Source organism: Hemicordylus capensis, chromosome 4 (assembly GCF_027244095.1).
Source record: "Hemicordylus capensis ecotype Gifberg chromosome 4, rHemCap1.1.pri, whole genome shotgun sequence".
NCBI classification, from domain to species: domain Eukaryota; kingdom Metazoa; phylum Chordata; class Lepidosauria; order Squamata; family Cordylidae; genus Hemicordylus; species Hemicordylus capensis.
In genome coordinates this window covers 271,838,988-271,864,287 of record NC_069660.1, presented here as the reverse complement: position 1 = coordinate 271,864,287, position 25,300 = coordinate 271,838,988, and the positions used below count along the sequence as shown (strand labels likewise).

Here is a 25,300-nt window from a genome sequence, read left to right as displayed (position 1 = left end):
CGGCCCATGTTGGTGCATGTCTGTGCTATCTATGGGCCCTGCATGTCTGTGCTATCAAGGAAATCACTTTAAACAACAAAGCATTAAATTAAACAACACTTTACATTAACAACAGTGAGCAAATTCAAGCCTCCTGCCTGCTCCACTATGGTCTCTGATTGGTGCTGGGCCTCCTAGCACTAGCCCATAATCCCTGGCCTGACAGTGATGGGTATGTACCTGTCTGCGTGTGTCAGCAGCACTAACAGGCAGACTGTGACACATCTGGTGTTGGGCGAGGGTGAGCCAGAAGTGGTAGATGTTCCTGTCAGTGGGTGGGGGTGACCATGAATCATTCACTCTCCTCCATGGCAAGTTCAGGATAGCCTAACAGAGGGAAGTTGGCCTTCAGGAAGACCAGTTGCTTGACCAACTCGGCATCCAGCCATGAGCAATATGCATCCAGGGGATTGCTGATGAGTCAATCCAGCACTCCAGTCCTCAGCTGACCTGCCAGGGAGATTGCTTCCCCAGTGATGAGTGTGGCCTAGAGCTCACCCATCATCTTCTTGAGGAGAAGAGCAGTGAGAAAAGCCTGGCTCAGTGTTACTGTCTCAGCACGCAAGCTTTTCGTAGCAACAAAGAATGGCCCGAGTGTCGAGACAACCTCGGAAATGAGCTTCCAGTCCTGGTTGGACAGATCACACACATCCAAACTATGCTGCCTTACCAGGCTGTGGATGGCTGCCTCTTGCTCCTGCAGGTGCTAGAGCAAGAGAAAGGAGGAGTTCCACCAGGTAGGAACATCCTGGGAGATCAGGTGTTCAGACAGGCCCAGCTCAATGTGCCTCTCTTTGTATGTATGTATGTGTTTGTTTATTTCGGCCAAAGGCCAGCATAAATATAAGAAAAAGAAACAACAACAACAACAGTAAAATACATAAAATACATAAAACATTAATACCTTCAAATACCATATACATGACTGATTTCATTCAAATAAAACCGATTAATCTGAATTGCACAAACCGGCATCTCGTGCCTCAATCACTCTAAACCGAATCTTGCTTGCTATGTGCCTCTCTCTGGGAATGCGCCTTGCCTTTTCACTCTGATGGAAATGGCCGGCTATCTTGTGACACTTCTCCACAAGAGTGGCCATGGGAGCAGCAAGGCCTGTGTGTGGGAGCCTTCTATCTCACCCAGCCTTTGCCTCCTTGAGGCCAAGCACATTCTGCACACCCAGGTTCAAAGTGTATGCAACACAGCAGATGTGCACAAATGGACTCTGCTTGGCAATCCTGGCTATGTTAGCTGTATTGTCAGTGACCACGAAGCCTTGCTGGAGGGTTGGTTCCCCAGAAAGCAAGCATCCACCTGTTGGTCCATGGCCCCTGACAATTCATCCGAAGCGTGGTTCATAGCCGCCACATGAAGCACTGCCCAATGGGGATTCACTCCATGGGAGATGATGTCCATGCTAGCAGTGCCAGATGTCCCCTCTATCTCCTGCCCCCACCAGTGACCAGTTAGGGTAAGGAAAGCAGTCTGCAGTCCACTGTGACTGGTCCACAAATCAGCAGTGAAATGCACACTGGTGTCGAGCCCTGCTGCATGCAGCAGTCCCAACACAGCCTCCCTGAACACCTAGTACAGAGAGAGCACCACCTGCCTGCTGAAGGTGGAGCATGAGGGGATCTTGTATTTGGGAGCAAGCAGCTGGAGCAGCAGATAGAAACTGGCATTCTCCACCTTCTGAAATGGTTGCTTGTCCAAATGCATTATCTCCTCAATGGCCTGGGATATCAGATGTGGTTTGGGGCGATCAGACCACTTGTCCAATGACTGCACCCACCACGCAGTCAGCTTTTCCTGCTTGGGAGCAGGAGCAGCTGCCTTGCTGCTGTTAGTCAAGGGTACGCTAGGCCTACTGCTGTCAGTAGGAGCAATGCCTTTGCAGGTACTACCACATCACCCTCGTCCCAAGACGATGGTGATACTGATCTGTGCCCTGCAGTGGGTGCAGACAGCATGGGTTTGGTCACCACGACAGAGCTTGAAGTGATCCCACACCATGATGTCAGCGGCCCTGGGCCACTTTGGTGGTGGTGGGGTTGCTTGATCTTTCTGTGGGTCACCACCACTGCCATCAGTCCGGGCTAAGAAGGTTCAGGAATGGGATGTGCAATGACTTCCTCCTGTCCCTCTGTAGCAGCACACACTAGCTGAATGTCATGGGATGGGCACCTAACTACCCCAAACCATGAAAAAATAAAAGCTGGGGGCAGGAGGAAGCCAGCAGATGTGGGGGGGGCATAGCCCCTAGTTAAGTCACTAAGTGCTGGTGCTATGTAAAATACAGCAGTTATTGCAAAAGAAAGGAAAAATGGGAGAGACGGATAGGCACAGGGCACAGGCTCTGTCTCTTCAGCAGTCCACAAAAAGTCTTGCTTGCTGGCAGGCAGCAGGCCAGGTGCCTGCCGCCCTGAGCTGCTCAGAGAGTCAGTGATTCAGCACAGTGATTTCAGCAAAAAGGAGAGGGGAACTCACTGAGCAGGCAGCAGCAGTCTGCAAGAATCCACTCCAGAAGGCAGCAATCAGCAGCCAGTGCAAGGCCAAAAAGCCAGTGCCAGGCTGCCTCAGAGAGTCCCCGTATATTCATTTTCAGATGCCTCCTTCTACCTCCACTCCTCTCTTGTTCCTCCCCCAAACCAATGGTGGCTCAATTTCCCATGCCAATCATAGATTTGAATGATTACAAGTCAACCAAGAAGCAAGGAGATTGCCAGCCAATCACTATTCGGTGCCCGAAAACCAATCAGAAGCATTAGAATGGGTAAACAAAATGGCTGTTCAAATCCATGAATCAATTTGATTCGAATCACAAACTATTCGATTCAAGCCCTAGAATCATCATTGAATTCAGTAGTAATTCAATTCAAGGTAAAATTGGTAGAATCGACCCAATTCAAACCAAATCAATTCACATCTATACACATCCCTATTGCTGACTGCTCTCTGGCCTGCATTCTTGCTCCCGAAGAGCCAGGGCTTCTTGGGGCCAGTGCTGCTGAGCATTAAGGGCCCCTCACCCCCTGGTTTGAGAGCTCTTCACTGCCTCCTGAGGCCTGACAACACCATACACTATTTGAACAATACCTCTGCCTGCTACTTTGCACCTCAGACTATGCCGGGGAAGTCTTTACAAAACAGTCTGTTGGGCAGAATGGAGACAGGAAGTGGCCAGTGCTGTCAGGATTTCAGTTGTATATTAAAATGTCCGCATGACCCACATACACTTAAATGGGTGTGCTTTGGAGGGTGTGCTCATAGGAAACAAAAAAACTGTATGACATATGTGGTATATGCCTGAAAATATGGTACATGTTATACCATGCTTGTAGCTGATGTACTAAAAAAAAAACCCAACCCCTCTCTAAATAGCAGTCATGGGGCCTGATACAAATCAAGATTGTGGTGTGGGCTGAGGGAGTCTTTAATTCTTTGCCTCCACTACAGTTGTGATCTGTACTGGACTTCCCCGTGACTGCTTTTTTCCTTGGGAAGGAAATCTCCATCAGTGTCAATGTTTTCTTCTCATGGCAAGTAACACATCAATTCACATCTGATTAGATGCAAAGCAGTGACAAACCTTGGTAAGCGCCTCCATTGCTTCTGGAATCCTCTGAGCCACGTGGTATTACATGATATGTTACTCCATGTTGCAGCTGGATTTGACTAATTCAGCATCAGAGATCACATGGAGTGTCTGTGTGTACATTTTACCAATCTCACCTTCCCCTGTGCTGAAAAGATGTCCCTGTGCTGCCTGAAAAGATGTCCTGCTGCCCTCAGGGACATATTTTCTAGTGGCACATGGCTCTTTCAAGGGAAAAGGGAGATCAGCAGAATGTGCCCCTGCACATGAGCACCCATTTGGCATAAGCCAGAAATTCTTCAGCATCACCAGTGTTTTTTCATGCAGTGCAAGTACTGCATATATCAGGATGTCAACCAGCCACCAAATGCTGGTTGCAGAAATGGCAAGGCTCTTTGTCTATTCCAGAAGATGGAGATGGCATAAATAATGAAGACACAAGACTTTTAACAATGATAGGAATAGGGGAGGGTTATTGGAGATAGAGGAACAGCAAGATGAAGAGTGTGAAGGTAGAAATGGGTTCCGCGAACAATAATTTAATGAGTTTGTGTGAAGCTGAAAAGCAAGAACCTGTTTACTTAGCCATCGCTCTCTTGTCTTAAAGGACAAAGAAAGAATATTTTTTAATGCAAACACTGCTAATCATATTACAAAAAGGCATTGCTGGTCAGAATCAAGTTACAAGATGTCCCTCCAGGGGAAACACAGTAAATGGAAAACATTTGTGCTCTTAGAAAGATAACAACCAAGAGAGGGGCACATTGGTATCTTCCAAACTAATCAAGCCTCTCAGAATACACAGAAGCATAGAACAGAGATATAAAAGTAGCTGCTCATCAAACATTCATCACTGGATGGAACTGATTTGGCGGCGGGGGGGGATCCTTTTGCTTCACTCCTTGTAATCTGTATGCAATTCTGTCTTTTCTAAGAGTCAATGTTTGACTTTAACCCATGGGTATCAGCAGGACCTTTTTTGTGGGGGGAAGCTATATTCACTTACCTGGTAGTAAGCCCCCCCCCCACACTGGACACCCATGCCTGAGGGTTATTGGCCATGCCTTCTTCTTGTTACTCATTAGACTAATGTGGTTAGGTATACTAACCAGTGTTCTATGGTAATAAGAGTATGCTATGAAGAATGTAACATATTTGATTTTCAAAATCTGATTGGTCTCCCCAGTTGTACTGCTTCCCAGAAAATATGCATATGCAAATAAAATCTTTCCATATGAAGCTAAGTTGCTGTAATAATGAGTGCCTTTTATAACAAACTATTTAAAAAAGAAGTTATGGTGAGGAAATCAAGATCTGTGCAATAGCATCCTCTATGGATTGTATTTAATTGGCTAAAATTAACTCTAAAAGCTAATATGATGTTGAGTTAGTTGTGTACAAATTGTCCAAATAAAAGTCATCTATCAAGCCCAAAATGAAATATATCAATCCACTGTTTCATGAGATATAGCACTGAAAACTTCTTGACAACTTGTCATTAAAGATGCAAAGACACTTTACACTACAGAAAAGCTATTAACCCTGACATTTTGTTTGAGTGCCATATGACTTTTTGATTAGTACTTAATTTCTAACTAGGAAAGTAATCCCTCCACTTACCACTTATAAGCTTGTGACTGAAAAGGGCTTCTTCCAAAATGAAGGCTTCATTTAACTATAGTTAAAATCCTCTTATTGGTGAAACTGATTTGGAATCAATATGATCATCTTGGTAAAGAGCAAAATGCAAAGTAGAAAATAGGCAATGGTGAAGTAATTACAGCTTACATGTAAGATATGTTTGCAGATGATTTATCTTTATATAGGCCACATTCACACGTAATGTGGAATGGCAGTTGATGCCTGCGGTTCCGCAGATGTTATGTCCGAATCAGAAGAATTGCAGTTGGGTGCGGTGACAAAACTGAGGGTTCTGATTTATTTATTTATTTATTTATTTATTTATTTATTTATACCCCGCCCAAACTTACATCTCTGGGCGGCTAACAACAATTAAAACACAAATAAAAGTTAAAACAGTTAAATATATAACACATATAAAAGTTAAAAACAATATAATAATTTTACAACCATAAAATTAACAAACAATATTTTAAAATTAAAAACCTGACAAGGCTTGGGTTAAAAAAAAAGGGTTTTCAAATGTTTTTTAAAAATAGCCAGAAATAGGAAGGATCTAGTAATTGATCTAGTAACTCAGCAGGGAGCACATTCCACAATCTCGGGGCAGCACCTGAGAAGGCTCGTCTCTGTGTGACCACCAAATGAATTGATGGTAACTGGAGACGGACCTCCTCAGATGACCTCAATGGGCGGTGGGGTTCATAGCAAAGAAGATGCTCTCTTAAATACCCAGGACCTAACCTGTTTAGGGCTTTATAAGTTATAACTAGCACTTAGTATTTTGCCTGGAAACCTATCAGCAGCCAGTGTAACTCCATCAGCAAAGGAGTAATGTGGTCTCTTCAAGATGACCCAGAGATCAACCTGGCTGCCGCAGTCTGAACCAACTGAAGTTTCCGGACTATGTACAAAGGCAGCCCCACGTAGAGCGCATTACAAAAGTCAAGTCTGGAGGTTACCAACAAATGTACCACTGTTTTGAGGTCATTGATCTCGAGAAACAGACGCAGTGGCGTATCAGCCGGAGCTGACAGAAAGCACCCCTGGCCACCACCTCAACCTGAGAAACCAAGGAGACATGAGGATCCAGGAGTACTCCCAGACTGCAGACCTGTTCATTTTGGGGAAGTGTGACCCCATCCAGAACAGGTAGCTCAAGTTCATCTCTGGAGTTCTGACCCCGCACAATAAATACCTCCGTCTTATCTGGATTCAGCTTCAGTTTATTCTCCTTCATCCAGCCCATTACTGCTTCCAGGCAGGCATTTAGGGAGGATATGCCAGCTCCTGAAGAAGTTGACATGGAGAAGTAGATCTGGGTGTCATCAGCATACTGACAACACCGAGCTCCAAGTCCCCTGATGATCTCTCCCAGCGGTTTCATGTAGATGTTAAAAAGCATTGGAGAGAGTATGGAGCCTTGAGGGACACCATACTTAAGCTCAGATTTTGAAGAGCAACAATCTCCAATTGACACCATCTGGAACCTGTCTGAGAGGTAGGAGTGGAACCACTGTAAAACAGTGCCTCCCACCCCCAACCCCCTCAGACGCTCCAGAAGGATACTATGGTCGATAGTATCGAAAGCAGCCGAGAGGTCCAAAAGGACCAACAGAGTCACACTTCCTCTGTCAATTCTCAATTGCAGATCTTCCATCATGCCAACCAAGGCAGTGTCCACCCCATAGCCCACCCAAAAACCAGTTTGAAATGGGTCTAGATAATCAGTTTCCTCCAAAACCACCTGGAACTGAGAGGCCACCACCCTCTCAATTACCTTGCCCAGCCATGGGAGGTTGGAGACAGGCCTATAATTGCTCAACTCTGAGGGATCGAACGCAGGCTTCTTTAGAAGAGGTCTAATAATTGCCTCCTTAAGACAAGGAGGCATCCTGCCCTCCCTCAGAGAAGCATATATGATTTCTACCTAGCCACCTACAACAGCCTCCCTGCTAGATAGAATAAGCCATGTTGGACAAGGATCAAGAGAACAAGTGGTAGGCCTCACCGATCCAAGCAGCTTGTCCACATCCTCAGGAGTTACAAACTGAAATTGATCTAGTTGAATTGTATAAGAGGAATTGTTGGACAGCTCCAGTTCAGACATCAAATTAATTGTGGAGTCTCCATCTAGGTTGGCCCGAATCCGAGAGATTTTGTCTGCGAAAAATTCATTAAACACATCACAGCGGGTGACTGATGCTTCCAAATTCTGGTTCAAGAGAGGGGGGGCAGATACTAGCCCCCTCACAACCCTGAACAACTCCACCGGACGTGAACTTGCAGAAGAAATACGAGCAGAAAAGAATTACTTCTTTGCCGCACGTATTGCCTGTGCATAGATCTTTAAGTGTGTTCTATGTCATAATCTGTCAGATTCGAGTCGAGTCTTTCTCCACTTGCACTCCAGTCACCTACATTGCTGCTTCAGCCCCTGTAGATCTTCCGTATACCAAGGGGCCAATTTTGAAGCCGGTCAGAGGGAACGCTTAGGAGCAATCGTGTCTACTGCCCTGGTGAGCAAGTTATTCCAATTCTCAACCAGGGCATCAATAGAATCACTGGCAAAACATTAAATCCTTCCAAGTCTTCTTGGGATCCTGCTGGATCCAGTAACCTCTTCGGGTGGACCATTCTAATAGTCCCCTTGCCCCTGCGGAGATGGGAAGTGGTTGTAATCCTAACCATAACCAGATGGTGGTCCGTCCATGACAATGGGGAAATCACAGGAGTCCCCACCCACGGAACACCACCCTGATCAGAGTAAAAGACCAAATCAAGCATGTGACCTGCAGTGTGCGTTGGTCCAGAGACCACTTGGGATAGCCCCATAGTTGTCATGGCCGCCATGAACTCCTGAGCTGCCCTGGACAGATTGGTCCCAAAATGAACACTGAAGTCCCCCAGCACCAAAAGTCTGTGAGACTCCAACGCAAGTCCTGCGACCAAGTCCGTGAGCTCAGTAAGGGACTCAGTTGGGCAGTGGGGTGATAAGTACACCAACAGAAGTTCCAATCTATCCCTGGTCCCCAAACTTAAGTACACACATTCAATATGGTCTGATACCCTAATAGGGACCCTGGTAAGGGAAATGTCATGCTTATAGACCACAGCCACTCTACCTCCCCACCCACATCCCCTCACCTGCTCCTCTACAGAATATCCTGGAGGAAGAAGCTGTGACCAAACTGGACCACTAGCTTCCCCCAACCAAGTCTCAGTAATACATACCAGGTCAGCCTCTTCATCCATAATCAAATCTCGGATGAGTTCTGGTTTATTTTGGACTGACCTGGCATTGCAGAGGAGCAAGGTGAGGCTATGTGGGTTGTTTGCAATGCCCCTCGAGGTCAAAAAGCTGGCAAGACAGTTGGAAATTTCTGACTACCTTTCCCCTGGAACAGCCTGCTGACCTGCCAACGTTACTTCTTCTATTCCCCACCACCACCGGACTAGCTGCCCCACATTCAATGAAGGCACCCCTGGTCTCCCCATCTCCAGGCAGACCCAAACACATTACCCAATCTCAGTGACAAAGCTGGCACACTTACTACTACAACTTCTCAGTCAAACTGAATAGAGTGCAGCCCAACCCTCAGCCCTACACTGAAGGCCGGCGAGCTTCAGCGGCTGCCTGCAGGCTGCCTGCACCGCTGTCTGCGCCGCCTGCTGCAGCCCTTCTCTTAAATAGCCCCCCCCCCCCCCGAGGCCTTCCTCTCACAAAGGACCCTGGATAGGGCTGATGTGAGCACTCAGTGCCTGCAGGTGGTGAAAACTGGCGCTTGGGGAAGGGAGGATCCTAATTAGGCAGCAGGTCTGTGCTGGGCTCACTTGGTCTTTCCAGCAAATGAAGGGTGGGGAGGAGTAACTCCAGAGCTCCCAGCTGTCCAATGAAGGAGGCTTGATAGTGAAAAGCCACAGCTCACCACCTCCACCTATCTGAACTTGGAACTCCTATCTGAACCCTAGGGTTGTAGTGAATTTCATCACCACAACACGAGGTTCCAGGCAGCCTGCAATATGTCCAAATTTGGAACCGCAGACTGCTGGCCTTGGAACCAAAGTTGAGGGAGGAAGCTCCTCCCTCAACTCCGGCCTGATTAGCTGTGCAGGCTGTCCTTCGAGCAAGAAGGAAGCCCGCACAGCCAGCTCCCCTGCCTCTCTGCAGTCTCGCTGACTGCAGAAAGCGAGCCCTTCTGAATGTCCAAATTCGGATGGGAGAGTGAAGGGAGGTGGGGCACGGAACTATGGGTCCACTGGACCCATGATTCCACATTACATGCGAATGCGGCCATAGTATTAGTTGGCTTGCCATTTGGCAGATGTGAGCAAAAGAAAGATCAATTATCCATGTTTAAATTAGCTGATTCTGATTATTAATGATATGTAAGTATGCCTTCTCAGCAGGTATTTTGATCATCTGTCATACTGTAAGATTTATTAGACTTCTCAGAACTAATTGGTTCTAATTAAATTGTTGTAATGTTTTAATTGAATTGTTGCAGTGTTTTAACTTTTACTATATCATTTATTTTGTTTTAACTACTGTTTTAAGTTTTCTGTCGTCAATTATTTTATTTATTTATTTATTCATTCATTCATTCATTCATTTATTCATTCATTCATTCAATTTTTATACCGCCCTTCCGAGCTGGCTAGTGTTTTAACTAGTGTTTTAACTTTTTGGTTTTTTGCTTATTGCAAACCGCCCAGAGATGTGAGAAATGAGCAGTGCGGAAAAATGTCAAATAAATAAATACATACATACACACATACATACATAAATTTACCACTTGAATACAAAGCTCCAAATTCCAGCTATTGCCACATGTGAAAGTGACTTCATGGCCTAATTTTGATTCCTCATAGACTATGAAAGTAATATGACCATATGAAGCTGCTAGCTACAGGGCTATTTCTAGGGCTTTGGATGGAGGTATTTCCCAGCCTTTCTCCTGAAGTTCCTTTTAATGGGTACTACCAGGAACTGCACAAGCAAGCTGCTGATAGCATCTGTAGCTGACAGTTTTCTGCTTAGAAACAGACTCAGGACTGGTTTGGAAATAATATTTTTGGATAATTACCATAGCCCAAATCTGAAAGTGGTCTACTAGCAGGAGCTGTTGTTTAAATACATGAGCTTATGGTAAGAAGAAAGTATTTGAGGATTGAGTCAGTAAATGACTAGGCTAGACAAGTGAAATGGTTGTAAAAGAGCACAGGGCAAAACCCTGGCCATAACTTGATTTATAATAACATTAGCGACCAATTAGGTGTTGTTTGCCAAAGGAGACTGAAGGACAGCAGCCAATATGAAGTGGAGAACATTCAGGGCAGTACAAGCCTGCATTGCCCAGGAAAAACAGCTACCTTCCTGGTGGTGGCAAAAGCACCCTACCACCACAAATGGCCAAATAAACTATATAACAGTTATAAAGCCGACACAAAGTTACAAGCGTCTGCTGATTAAATCAACCAAAATAATTAACAACAAAGGTTACAATGTAGCCAGCAATACAAAAAATATCCTAAAATTAATATCCAAGGCTAATTAACATGCTGCCTTTAGTTGCCACCATCCAACAAAACAGAAAAATAGCTACCTTCCTAGTGGTGGGCAAAACAGGCCCCCCCACCACACACCACCACCACCAATGGCCAATGAGGCAGGGAGGCAAAATTTCCCCACAGCACCTTCTAAGCAACCAGGTAAGATAACAGGGTGGGAAGATAACAGAGTGGGATGGAGTGTGTGACTGCTTCCTAACAGGTTTTAAGAAAAAGTGGAGCATGTGAAGACTGAAACTTCTGTTAATGCAATGGCTTGAGGGGCAGAGACAATCAACCCAATGCTGGCCTATCATGACTCACTTCAAGCAGCAGTAGGGTGCAATTGAGACAGTAAGTGGCTAGGCCAAACAAATGAAATTGTGTTAAATGGGCACAAGGCAGAATCCTGGCCATAACTTTATTAATAATAACATAAACAACCAATTAGGCTTTCTTTACAAAAGAAGATTGAAAGACAGCAGCCAATATGAAATAGAGAACATCCAGGGCAGTGCAAATTTGTGCAGACATCCAGGAGTCTGCACAAATAAACTGTATAACAGCTATAAATCTGACACAAAGCTCCATTTGTCTGCTGATTAAACCAACTGAAATAATTAACAATAAAGGTTACAATGCAGCAAGCAATAAATACCCTAAAATTAATATTCAAGGCTAATTGCCATGCTGCCCTTCAGTCTCCACTGCCACAGGTGGACCCAGAGCCTTGCTCGGGCCCATCCCGCCAAACATAGAAAAGCAGATATGCCCACAGTCAAACCCCACACATAAGCTTTCCCACCCTCCTGAGAAAGAGGAATCATATCCCTGTCAAACAGATTTCCTTTGGTAAACTCAGGCTGGATAAACAAAATACGACCCCTCCAAGAAACAATTTGAACAGCTCTGAATCAATCTTTTTCTTGGACCTATTAAGTGCACTGACTTCCTGAGCCCCAGACCACCACAGCTGAGGTAATACTCAACCATGGTGATGGTGCAGCTGGGACAGATCTGAAGGACACAATTCAAATTGTGTTGGCAACTAACAATATAAACTTGAATATAGGGACAAATGCAATGTCATTCTCACCCAGATGAATAATTAACAAATGCGATGGCTGGTACACTCAGTTTAAGGATTGGACTGCCAGCACCAGGTCCCTCCATAACATCACTCTGCAGAAAGCCCAATGAATGTCAGAGTGAGACCTGAGCCCAAGCTGTGGATCCTGGCAGCTGTAGGATGCCCAGTAAGGATTGCTATGACTGATGATCCACATCTATATGTGGTCCCCACTGGCAGCTGCACCTATACAAGAAAACAAAAGCGATTATTAACTTGATGCTTTAGAACAGGCCCTTTCGGACATAGAGTCGGAATGCATCTGAAGATCAGTGCCCAATCTGCTTTATGTCCTCAACCAAGGTGCCGTCAGATGCTGCAACAGAAGCAGCACCTATGTGAAAAGAATGTGGGCTAAAACCACCTGCAAGAAAACCAGCAAAGCTGAGTGCCTTCTTGAATATGAACTAGAATTGGAACTGCGTCAGCAGGGTACAGTCCTGATGGATTAAAAATGGACCAACACTGGTAGGCTTCCTCCCCAAGTAGTCAGTTACTGCTACAAGGGAGCATATACCCTGCACAATGCCACCCCTCAACTGAATCCCAGCTCCCTTACCCAACTGTTCCATCTTGGGAAAATGTAATTGCAAATAAACTATAGAGTCCTGCACTGAAATATCTTGGAACAACAAATAATGGTTAGAAAAGTCAAACTTGGACCAAGGCAAGAGCTCACTTATATGAAAAGCTGCAAAAAAAAAAAAAAAAAAAAACAGCAGCATGAAAGTGACTCAGAAAAGGCAGACTTCTAAATCAAAAGAACAAATTAGGGGCAAGGCAGTAAGTATTCAAATAAGCACAGGGACCTGAGCAGGCAATCTAGCATATGTGGACTTACCTGCTACCCTGGCCCAACTTTGAACGGCTCTGCAAACCTTAAAATCTGTGCATGGGTCTGGCTGCCCACATGCCTTAAGGAAGAAAGATTTTGCTGCCAGCCACTGCAAGAGGGAGTGACATGACAAACCCCAAGGAATTCCAAACAAACAAACACTCTCACCAGAACCAGATGCAGTGGAGAAAGTCCAAAATTGCCCCAAAGCTTTAGATTATGCAGCACGAATTGAAGAAGCCAATATGGCAAGAAGGAAGTGATTGACCTTGCTGTGCCACACAACCACAGTTCCGGTGGGAGGGGCACTGATTCCATGCCTGCCTCCAGAGCAAGCAGCTGGAAACAGGAAAACCAAAAGCGCAAAAGGGCATCAGCAATCCCTCTCCCTGATGGCCTCCCCCTAGTTTCCAGTGGCTGTGCCGGCCCGTTTCAGGGCTGTTTCAGCCCTGTTTGCATGCACAGCAGCCATTTTGGGGGCGCTGTGCATGTACGTGGGTCATTTATGGCCCAGGCAAATTTATTTCATATAAAGAAGATGGTGAACAAGCTGTAGGAGACTGGGAATAAACAACTGGGAAAGATGTCCTTTATCTTCAGTGTGATCTCTGATGTAATGAAGTCCTGAAAAATTCAAAATGAGACATTTTCAAAGAGTGTATTCCAAACTCGATGGACCATCCATTTCACCTGCTAGAAGTGCACTGATAATTACTTATTATTGTGGCTGCTACTTATTACCCATGAGTGGCAATATACATGGTTGTACACTGAAAAGCAAGTGACAGGTTCAAACTGAAGACTCTGGAGGAAAATTAGCACCAATATGTTTCTTTAGTTACTACAAAAGCTGAAGTGAAAAATCATCCTTTACCCTTATGGATTTCATATGCAAGCTCTGAAAGCATTATAGCTAAATTTATCTTACATAGCTGAACACAACAGCAACAAGGCTACAAATTCTCTACAAGTTTATGATCCAAGGCATAATCCTTGGCTTACATGACTTCCACAAAATATTGATTCCCTGTAATACAATATACAATGGAAATAAACAGTTTACTCCTATGAGATGTGCTTATAGGTTCACTTAAGTGTATGAAATTGTCATATAATCCTCCCTCCCACAAAAGATAGTTTAATAATTCTACTAGCCTTAGTCCTCCTCTCCAGTGTCATTTTCTTTGCTTTTTAAACATGTTTTGGAGCATTTGTATCACAAACATTTCAGTTATCAATTCACAAAAAGCCCAACATTTATTAATCTAAATATCTATCTATCTATCTATCTATCTATCTATCTATCTATCTATCTATCTATCTATCTATCAGATTTGTACACCGCCCCATCTCTGGGCAGTTAAAAATAGTATAAAACAGTAAAATATATACAAAAAGTTAAACCAATTTAACAATTTAATAATCATCTCCAAATTAAAACCTTGAAATTTTTAAAGAACTGAAAAAGCTCGGGTGAAGAGGTGGGTTTTCAAATGCTTTTTAAAAATTGTCAGAGATGGGGAGGATTGTATCTCAGTGGGGAGTGCATTCCACAGTCTCGGGGCAGCAACCGAGAAAGCTTGTTCCCGTGTGGCCACCAGGCAAGCTGGCGGCAACTGGAGACGGACCTCTCCGGATGACCTCAATGGGTGGTGGGGCTCATAATGAAGAAGACATTCTCTTAGATACCCAGGGCCTAAGCCATTTAGGGCTTTATAAGTTATAACCAGCACTTTGTATTTTGCCAAGAAACCTACTGCCAGCCAGTGGGTTTAGTCTAAGCCAAATAGTCTAAGCATGGAGCTATAAAAATACAACTTATTTTAGTTTATTAAGATAATAATTTATCTATCAGGGGGAGAGCAACTGGCCCTACCCATCCCCAGCACAGCAATTGGATTCAAACTTGACCGGCTTGGCACTGCCCCCCAGAACTGGGCCCCCAGCTTGGTTTAAATTCAAACCAGTTTGGGCCTGGTTCAAAGCTCCTACTTTGCTGTAAAAAGGGTTTTAAAGGGTTAGTTACAGCAGCTGCGGCAGCCGCCGGAGGATGTGTGTGCCACATCCACTGCCACTGCTCTGCTCCCTCCCTCCCCCCCTCCCCCATGGCTGCTGTGAGTAACGCTTTTAAACTATTCTTACTGCAGTAAGGGCTTCACACTGGGCCCAAGCCAGCCCAGCCAGTTTGGCTCAACCTAGAACTGAACCAAATCTGGTTTGATTTGAGGTTGAACCTTTGAACCGAGCTGGTTCAAGTATGAATTGGCTCAATTTCGAGCCAGTTCACACACACCTACTTTATGGCATATAGGACATCCCTCCCAGTATTCAACGTTAATTTTATATCCACAATTTATCTATATCTAGAGGTTACCATAACACAGACCTGTTCAACTTAGCCCCCCCACCACCACCATTGTTTTTTGGAATACATCCCCATAATCCCCAGCCACAGTGGTTAATAGCCAGGGATTATGGGAGTTGTAGATCAACATCTGCAGGAGGGCCAAAGTTGGGTAGCCCTGCCATAACATAACAATGTTTAATGTAACTAGTAAAGGGGAATTGAGACTAGGTGTAGGAGTAAGTGGGTTATATTGAACAGGGCGTAAGGGGGTATATACTGAACAAAATAAAGACAAGAAAGAGGAAACATTACCCCCCAAAAAGGTAGTTTGATGACCTCTGTGTCCAGGAAAACAGATGGAAGTCATATTGGGATTTTTCCATAACATTGTCTCAGTTCTTTTACTAGACATGCTTGTCTGTATATTTTGTCTCTATGTACTGGCTTGGTGGTGGAGTCACAGTTTGTCTGCTTTGTTCTTGCTGTCCTGAATTCAAACTGAGAGGTTCTACCTCTCACTGCATAAGAGACTGTTAGTCTGTTTATTGTTTTCTTAGCCTTTGTTTCAGTTAGTAATAAATATCAAACTCTTGTTTCTCAGTTAAAGTTGCTTCCTGTACAATTACTTATAGAGGATAAGTAATTTCTCTGCAAGTAATTTATCTGAGGGTGCATGTCCTGTTCCACCCCCCTTAATGCTGTGCTGGATTTTTAGGGGCTATTCTCACGGTTGCAGAAAATCGGGCTAGCCTCCGCTAGCCCGGTTTTCTGTAATCGTGAGAACCACTGGCCTCAGCTGCAAGCCCGGTGGTTCTAGAGCAGGTAACCCGCTCAAGTACCCCTGCCCTAAAACCAGGTTTGCGGAGCAAATGCTCTGCAAACCTGATTTTCAAGATCGTGAATAGACCCCTAGAGGGGAGGCGAAAAGCTGCCTCCCGGCTCCAGGGGTCTCCCCAATATGCCCTGAGCGTGCAGGGCATACTGGAGCTTCCAGGGGCCACGTGGCCCCCGAGCTTCCCAGCCCCCGCCAGCTCCGTCACGGAGCCGGCAATCATGTGGGCAGCCAATCCGGCCACCCAGGGCTCTCTCCCCACGCACACTCCAAAACCGGGTCTCACTGATCGTGAGACCCGGCTCTTACTTTTGTTAGTAAGGTACTTACTTACAAGTATGTAAGCAAAATACTTTTGAGCAGTTCAGAACCTACATGGGTTGTATACTAGTTGTATTTGTTAAATGCTGACAGTGAGAAAAAGGTGTTCATGTTTGAGCAAGAAGTAACAGATATAAATGCCCCTTTATATAGAAAGAAGTGATGGTTAAGGTTACTATTCATAATTTTCATCATCAGCCTCCAGGCACACAGTCCAATTATCCATCTTATTTATTATTTATTTATTTAAACTATTTATATCCCGCCCATCCAGTACACTACTGCTCGGGGTGGCTCACAACAATAAAATAGATACAATATACAATAAAAGTAATAAAATTAACCAAATCAAGTAAACAAGTTAAAAGTCAGGTTAAAAACCACAATCAGTATTACGTTTCAAATTAAAAGTTATTTTAAAAGCTAAAAATTGAGAATTATGAAAACTTAAGAACCTACCAGATATAATCAGCATATATCTTGATTTGTAAAATTATACAAAATTCATATGTCATGAGGTCAGACGAATTTCAAATTGGCAGCAATGTGTGGCTTAGAATCATACCATATGGTTGCTGCATCCATTAAGATGTTGGGAGAGGCATCTATAGACTGGCACAGATTGAAACTCACTTACTGCGCTCGTGTCCTTCTACCCTACTATTAGCCTGGGTTAAAAACCCGGACTACCTGGTCATGGAGCACTGGGATTGGAACAGATCTCAGCGCTTCTCACAACTGGCTCTACCCAGGTAGGGTTGCCCTAACCTGGGTAGAGCAGGTCGTGACAACAACCTTAATGTGTAGCAAAATCCTTGCTTCCCTAATAATGTGCTTTGCCACACCTTTGCTCCCCAGACTAGTTCTTCTAGAGCTAGGCCTGTCTTCATTGCATGATTGATCGTTTCAGATGACCACCAGTCACTTGTACAGTAAGATGATAAGCAGCCATCAATTCTTGTCCATCTTGAAATCACCCCTAGAAGAATATCTAACTGGAAATGGAAAGTAAAGTAAAAATACAAATGTAAAGGGAAATTAAAATGTCCTAATAAAAGCAATAATAAATAACCAATAACTGTTAAGTAATAGCCACTCAGTTCCAAGTTAGGTGCTATGCTTTGGTCAAGCCACTTGTGCATCCATCTTGGCAAGAATACTGGACATGACTCTTGTATAATTTGTGTTACAGATCATTCATGTTTTAAAGAATTGAAGCTCAACTTTATTGATTTCCATCCCACCCTGCTATTTGCTAGTCAGATTCATAGTCGTCTCACCATCTTCTCTCAGACACGTAAAACATCCTCTCTAATCTTAACTGATGGACCCAATTACAAAGGTAAGATAACTCTATTATTAAGAAGAACTCTAATATAATAAATCAAACTATAAATAACCTTAAAGGACTCTTCTACACAGAGCCGTACTTAACATATGCTTTATTAAGTAGAGTTTATAAATTATACAACCTTTCTCTCCGATTCACAGCATTTCTATTCACTGTGAGAGCCCTATTTCAAATAATTCTGTAATGTCAAACCAATCAAAAAACCTCTTGAAATACAAGGCATTATATATTTCATAGATATTGCATTCAAATTCTCTTCCACTTTAAATTTTAATTGCCTTGAAAATGTTCAATAAGTCACATAGACCACACTATATTTTCTATTTCAAGACTATATACTCACAGAAATACTTTAAACTTTAAATACTTTAAACAGTAGCTAAATATTATTTGTCTTTTCAAAGACACAAATTCTCCTTTAAAATCTGCCAATTAAATATATCTATGATGGCCACCTTGTCTTGCTTAAATTTGGAAGGGAGCACTGGCTGAAAATGTATCATTTGGCCCCTAAACTTAGGTTTCACATATCTAATGCTACTTGGTTTACCACACTTATTAAGGGTGCAATGTGATCTCAGCTGCTTAATGGGTAAGCCCCTATATTGTAAGGGCCAAGAACTGGTTATTGCTGAATGTGGTATTGCTGACCATTTCTCCATAATCCTAAATAGACTAAATTAGTTCCTACTTATAGTCTGTCTGCAAATATTTTCTTAGCTGCTGTCATGACACAAAATGTTCACAAACATTCTAACTCTGAGACAGTATGTATGTATGTATTTGATTTACTGTATATACTGCCCTTCCAAAAATGGCTCAGGGTGGTTTATTTGAGTACAGACAAAGAGTGCAGTAGCTATGAAAAAAATAAAATAATAATTTTGATGGGGAAAATATACAAGACTTAGAAACAGTATATGAAGTGAGGGATACTTTTATGCACCAATCATATCAGTGGCCACTGATGTCTAGTTCCTTGTATTTGATGAGAAACAGAAAGGGCTACATTTCACAAAATGTTTACCCTTCAAGAGGCAGAATCCTCATACAGGGCTAGAATTCCAGAAAATAAAGACTGTCGAGATTACACTGGAAGGGAGTGTTTCAAAAGGCGTGGCAATGGTGTTGGCCAGACTGAATACACACTCCCAGGGGCAGGGACCTGCTAAATGTGCACACTCAGTTTTGATATTGCTTCACTACTCAGTAAGGCCAGTGGTACAAAGGTCAGCTACATAAAGGAGCTTAGCTAGACATAATGAATGTGACACTTGCTTAAAATACAGTGAACAGAATACATATAAACCCACTTAGAGTCACCACATATCAATTTCAGAATCCCTTTGTTCTCATGCTGCATACAGAATTACAATGAAAAATATTTCAGTGCTTTCTTCCTATATGCTGATGCATCTGAGCAAAATAAGAAAAGTGTTGTTTGCTTGCTTGAATTTAGTCTATGTCTATTTTTTATTCTTAACAATCTAAATAAATAAAAACCAAATTCTTTTTCTTTTAGGGAGGGGAAGAAAGCACACGAGAATACTGTCCCTCAGAGTGATTACTTATAATAAAAAAGAGGAATGCAATTACATCACAGTAATGGAGATTTCTTTTGTAATTCACAAGTACCAGGATCTTAAGAAGCCAATTAGACTGCTCTGGATATATTTCAAACATGAAGGCAAAGTGCTAGTAAAGTGGAAATACCATAGTACCAATTCTAAAATTATCATAGCACTGCTGTGATTTACCTAATTCAAAGTAAACCTCTCTGATATTCTAGTGGCTCAAAATTATACTGTTCGGTATTGGCTTGTCTATCTGATTACAACCTGCTAAAGGCAGAGGGTGGAGTGGGGTGAAGGACTGAGCATTTTTACTAGCAGTCATTTGCCAGCTGGTAGATGCTGCTGAAGAAGAGCCAATGAGCAATCCTATCCATATTTACTTGGGAGTAAGTACCACAGTTTTCATTAAGACTTGTTCCCAAGTTAGAGGATATAGGATTGGAGCCTCCATGATGTTTCCGCCCCCTCTTCTGCCTAGCATAGGCAGCAGTAATCATAAAAGTATGTGTCATATCACTATTATTTACACAACTTTGCATTAGTGACATGGACAATTTCTGCTCTAAGTAATGGTAATATAGTCTAGATGCAGGCTATTGGGTGTGAATTGCTGGGATTATTTCTTCAAAAATAGCTCCAGGATTCATTTCCTCTTGGTTTTGCAATTATATTGCCCTCCTTCCAAGAAATGTCAAATTATCATTGTTTTATTTCTCTTTCATACAGCTCATTTTAAGTGAAGAAACCTATCTTTCCTAATATTTTAGTCCATGTAACAGAAAGCCAGTGTGTTGTAGTGGATAGCGTTAGACCAGGGAGACTTGAGTTCAAATCCCTGCTCAGCACGAACTTCACTGGATCATCTTGAGCCAGGCATTCTCCGTCAGCCTAATTTACCTTTGTGTGTGTGCGCGTGCGGGGTGGGGGGTGGGGTGGAATAACTGCATGTATGCTGCCCTAAGCTTCAATGAGGAAAGGCAGGATATAAATTGGGGGGGAGGAGTTATCCCCATTTCTCTGCCTGGTAGTTGTCTTGCTTTACAGAATATGTACACTCTGAACTATTGAGAGTGTTTCTCATTATTAATCTGCTACAAAGTGAAGTCTTCTATGTACTATATATTTATTTTAAAAATATTTTTCATTTTTACAAGTCACAGAAAGAATTGCAAGAGGAAATCCTAACTCAGGCTGCTATCATTCTAAATCAATTGAGGACTGATCAAAATTGGTCATTTGGAGGAACAGGTAGAATATCCTTTCAGTTGCGATTTGTTGTATATTTCAATCAGCATTCATTTTCAGCTGATCCAAAAAATGGATTTAATGATCTGGTCTTTTCTGGAACTTCACTGAGAGGAAAACATATTCCCAAACACCTTATCTGCTCCCACTTGTACACTACAGCACTGGCAGAGAAACTATAAGAAGTAAAACAAAAAATCCAGATGCTATTTAAATTGTTGACAGTTCCAAGCAATATTAGATGAGCTATTCTAATGCATTTTATATATTATAGTCTCATGCTCCTTATTTCAGCAGCAAGTCTATAGTCCCAGGAACACCATTTCCAACAAAAGTACATTGAAAATGGCTAGATGTTCATGGATTATTATTGATTTTTGTCTTCTAGGGTTTAGACCATTAAAAAAAAGGAGAAAATGAGGCTATTCACATGAGCATGCAAAACCAGGCTAAGGGAGCCCATCCTGGCTTTGCATGCTTGTGTGAACCACCAGGATCACAGCTGATCCCAGTGGCTACATGGTGGCAAACCCTCCTATGTAGCCTCCTAATTAAATGAGGTTAAGGGAGTGAGTGCTCCCTTAACCACATTTAATTGATTGTGTGTCTGCCGTGGATGCTTGAAGCCTTAGCAGGCACACATGGGGGAGGAAGGATCCCAGCAATGCACTGCGCACTTGCACAATGCATTATTTGGGCTCTGGGGGTGGGGGTTTCGTGCGGCTGTGCTTCCCTGCACCCAACTCCCAGAGCTCTGGGAGAGGCACAGCAAGGCGTGGGAGAGCCGCAGGAGAACCACCACTTATCTGGGTGGCCAATCCACCCGCCCAACAATGAGTGAGTGCTCATCTGCGGGAAGAGTCAGGCAAATCGGCTCTTCCAGCAGAACGCCAAGAAGCTTTTCTTATCGATCATGAGAAGAACTTTAATATCTTCTTCAAAGCCTAAGAAGCGATGATACAAATATATAGCTACTTCTACAAATTTACTCAAGTGGAACCTAATGTTTGACAGGAGTCAAAAACCAGTTTACAATAGACTAGGTGGAAATGGCATGAGTAAGGAATATCAGTGAAACAGGTTCAAGTCAGTTCAAGTTTGCAAACAAGGCTTGAGAGTCTCAAGAGTGTGAGTTTAAATGCGACTTGGATCCTTCAACTTCTCACAGGGGTTTGTGGGTTCAAACAAGCTCACACCACTACCACTACCCATGGGATGGAAATGGACAGAGCTGCCCAAGGCAGGCTGTACTTTGGTGGCGATGAGGAAGTAGCCGTTGCATGGCAGTTTCTTTTAAAAAGAGCCACAGCCCAGTGAGGTGTTTTTACTTCCTCCTGGAAGTTACAGGAAACATGTGAGCCATTTCTGCAATGGACTACAGTTCCAGAATAGCTTGTACCTTTCTCAAGACTTCCAGCAGGAAAGGGGGTGGGGGGAGAAAAGAAAAGAAAAGAAAAGAAAAGGAGTACCCTACCTGTGGTATTTTTAATACCACAGGCTTTGCACATTTTTAAAATAGACTGTTGCACAACTACTGCTCCCTCACCTCTGCCAGGACCAAATTACAGTTGAAAGAGCCTATCCTGCCATGCTCAGCCTGCTAAGTAAGTACAGGGAATAAGACTTCAGGCAGGTTCACACAAGCTCCTGAAAGTGTGTAAGCTGGGGACAAGTGGTTCCCAATGAGAATGTGCTTTAGGTGGGTGTGTCATGAGAACCCACACAAGTCCAATTACCATTCGGTATTACTGACTTCCAATGGACTTTCTCCCAACTTTTGCCCAATGCTTGTCATCTAGATTGGAAGCTGGATGGAAGAAGGATCTCAATAACAAGGTTTGGGCAGGTTCACAAGACACATCTCTGGTTCCCTGTTTACTAACTTTTGGGTAGCCTTATGAACCCATAGGAACATAGGAAACTGCCATATACTGAGTCAGACCATTGGTCTATCTAGCTCAGTATTGTCTTCACAGACTGGCAGCGGCTTCTCCAAGGTTGCAGGCAGGCATCTCTCTCAGCCCTATCTTGGAGAAGCCAGGGAGGGAACTTGAAACCTTCTGCTCTTCCCAGAGCGGCTTTATCCCCTGAGGGGAATATCTTGCAGTGCTCACACATCAAGTCTCACATTCATATGCAACCAGGGCAGACTCTGCTTAGCTATGGGGAAAAGTCATGCTTGCTACCACAAGACCAGCTCTCCTCTCCACCCTTAGTAAGTCTACAAGTGGCTAACTAACTTTTTCCCCAAATCAAGAGAGATGTCTCCTAGTTCTTGCAGGGACCCATGACATCCCTAATGCGGATGAGCTTTTCTTGCTTCCAGACCATTTGCCAAAATAAGCAAAGAGCAAGACTGTTTCTTCACCTCTCTGTCTTTTTTTATTTGTACACTTTATGTGAATAGGTAGCATTTGTGCCAGGCTCCAATAACAGACCAACCCAAAATCAGTGGGCTCCATCCTGCAAAAACCAGGTTCTACTTCCTGGTTCCACATCTAGACCAGAATTTTTGATTTTAAGTCTATGCAACCCTACCCCCAAAAAGACCTGGAGCTCATCAGTGTAACTGTATGGCTATTGTTGTGTTATCCCTTCACCATAAGAAATGCAATATATGAACCTGGCCAAAGTGATCAGTGCATGGCATGGCTTCAGTAGGCATATTACTTCCTACAGGTGTGTGTGAATCTATCTCAATGAGTTCAGTAACAATGCTTGCCTAAAAATAGATGAAGACCATCATTATGCTCCTGTCATAATCATGCACTTGTCATTATACCCTTGTCATCATTATTCCCTGAACTCTGGAAATCAGAAAAAGGATTGACATTATGACATTTTATTATTCACAGCACAATTTACTTTCTGGAAGAGATCCACTGCAAAGAATACAGCCCATCATTTAGACTCTAACAGATTCATGTTCTTCCCTATGACAGTAGCCTGGAGGATGAAGAACCTAAGCAGACTGTGGATTGAATAGGCATAACCCAAGGGACTGAAAAGAAGAGAAATGATCACAAAATGTTAATAAAAATACTAATGTGCTGCTCCTCATCATTCAATAAGGAACAATATTTAATTTTCAGAATTACATTCAAAGAAATGCTGCACCTAAAGCCTTATTTTGTTAACCACAAATGTTGCCATCCTCAAAGCCATATACAATGGTATCAATCAATGATAATTTGTACAATGAATGCATATTATTTGGTGTATGTGTGTATTTGTTTATTTCAGCCCAAGGCCAGCATAAATACAAGAAAAAGAAACAACAACAACAATAAAATATATAAAACCGTATACATGACTAATTTCATTCAAATGAAACCGGTTAATCTGAAATGCACAGCCTGGCATCTCGTGCCTCAATCACGCTAAACCAAATCTTGCTTGCTATGAAAAAATTTTTTGCTACCCTCCTGTAAACGTACTCTGACTTAGTAGTAAACAGAAAAAGGACCTTGTCCCCATCAGAAGGGCAATTAGAATTGTAATGAATTAATAGAAGGGAGAGAAGCTTTCCCCTTAATTCAGTATAAAATCTACATTTCAGCATCAGATATTCCCTAGTCTCCAGTTCACTGTTCTGGCAGGGGCATAATCTTTAATCATAGGGCACCTTCCTGAAGCATCTTTCCAATACCACCATATGAAGGGCATTAAGTCTAGCCGCTGAAAGAGCCCTACGATGATCTCTGTTGGAGATCCTAAGTAAATATTTAGCAGGGGAATGACTACTGATTTGATCTCCTAGGAATAGGCCAGAGCCTATTTGGGCAACATCCCCCTGCTTCGTCATATCCCAAATATGTTGAGTTATGGGCCATTTTGACCTTGCTGTGGCCCAGAGTTCTAATCGGGGCGGGGGGAAACCCAAGGACACTAACATTGCATTAATATCATTTTTCCAGTGGGTCATAAAGCCATCCTCCAATATCAAAGGAGCAATGCCCATAGGGTAAAAAATCAGATTAAGCCAATAAGAGCAAACCATTTTCCAGAGTCTCACTTCTACAGATGGCCACCCGATCCCGAGCCTAATAGCAGCATTTGAAACTGAGCAAGGTAGTCTAAGAAGAGACCTAATAAACTTAGACTGGACCGGCTCCAACTTCTGATAATTAGTTTTGTTCCCTAGCGTGCCTCCCACTAGGAGCAAGGCAAGAGCCTTGGCCTTGAAAAGCTCTAAAGGTACTTGCAATGAGTCAGCTCGTTTCTTTAGGTGGAAGGAGCAAATTGCTGAGGCTGCTTTCTGGGCGTTGGCAATAACATAATCCCTATGTGCTGTAGTGCTTCTATTGGACTGTAACTCAACTCCAAGATATTTAAATTGTCTGGTCTGCTCTAAAGTATGCCCATTAAGTATCCACATAAGCGTCCTAGGTCTAGCCACAAAGACCATGATTTTGGTTTTATCATAATTCAAAGACAGTTCGTGGTCATTGCAAAAATTGGCCAGCTCTTTTAAAATTCGCTTAAGTCCAACCCTTGTCCTAGAAATCAACGCAGCAGCAGCAGCGTACAATAGCACATTAATATGTTTTTGAGCTAATTTGGGTGGGTGAAAGTCCAATTTCCTCATACGTTCCACAAGGGGGTTGATATAAAAATTAAATAATGCCAGGGCCAAAATACACCCTTGCCTGACACCAGTCCTGGTTGGAATTGGATTAGTCGCCTGGCCTTTCCTGTTTAGCCTTACTTTGAGGGTGGTGTTTTCATGTAATTTAGCCATCAGCAAGAGAAGTCTCCTGTCGATATTTGTTTGGGCGAGCCTCTCCCATAATTTGCTCCTAGAAATCTGATCAAATGCTTGTTTGAAGTCAATAAAA

The 25,300-nt window shown here is 43.1% G+C and overlaps 1 protein-coding gene across 10 annotated transcripts in view; it reads left to right on the top strand.

Moving 5' to 3' along the window:
- Nucleotides 1-23,768, top strand: part of LOC128322653 (uncharacterized) — a 42,611-nt gene extending 18,843 nt beyond the window's left edge. For 5 of the 10 annotated variants that reach the window (XR_008305850.1, XR_008305852.1, XR_008305849.1 and 2 more), the window contains 4 exons: nucleotides 17,485-17,634; nucleotides 19,166-19,245; nucleotides 20,372-20,465; nucleotides 23,318-23,768. Coding sequence is in view for 4 of the 10 variants with exons in the window: in XM_053244341.1 (XP_053100316.1) it covers nucleotides 17,485-17,634; nucleotides 19,166-19,245; nucleotides 20,372-20,465; nucleotides 23,318-23,448 (455 nt within the window). In the remaining 6 variants the exon portion in view is untranslated. Of the gene's footprint in view, nucleotides 1-17,484; nucleotides 17,635-19,165; nucleotides 19,411-20,371; nucleotides 20,466-23,317 lie in introns of all 10 variants that reach the window. The other 5 variants (XM_053244339.1, XM_053244340.1, XM_053244342.1 and 2 more) reach the window with 3 other exon arrangements.
- The last annotated feature ends 1,532 nt before the right edge of the window (nucleotides 23,769-25,300 follow it).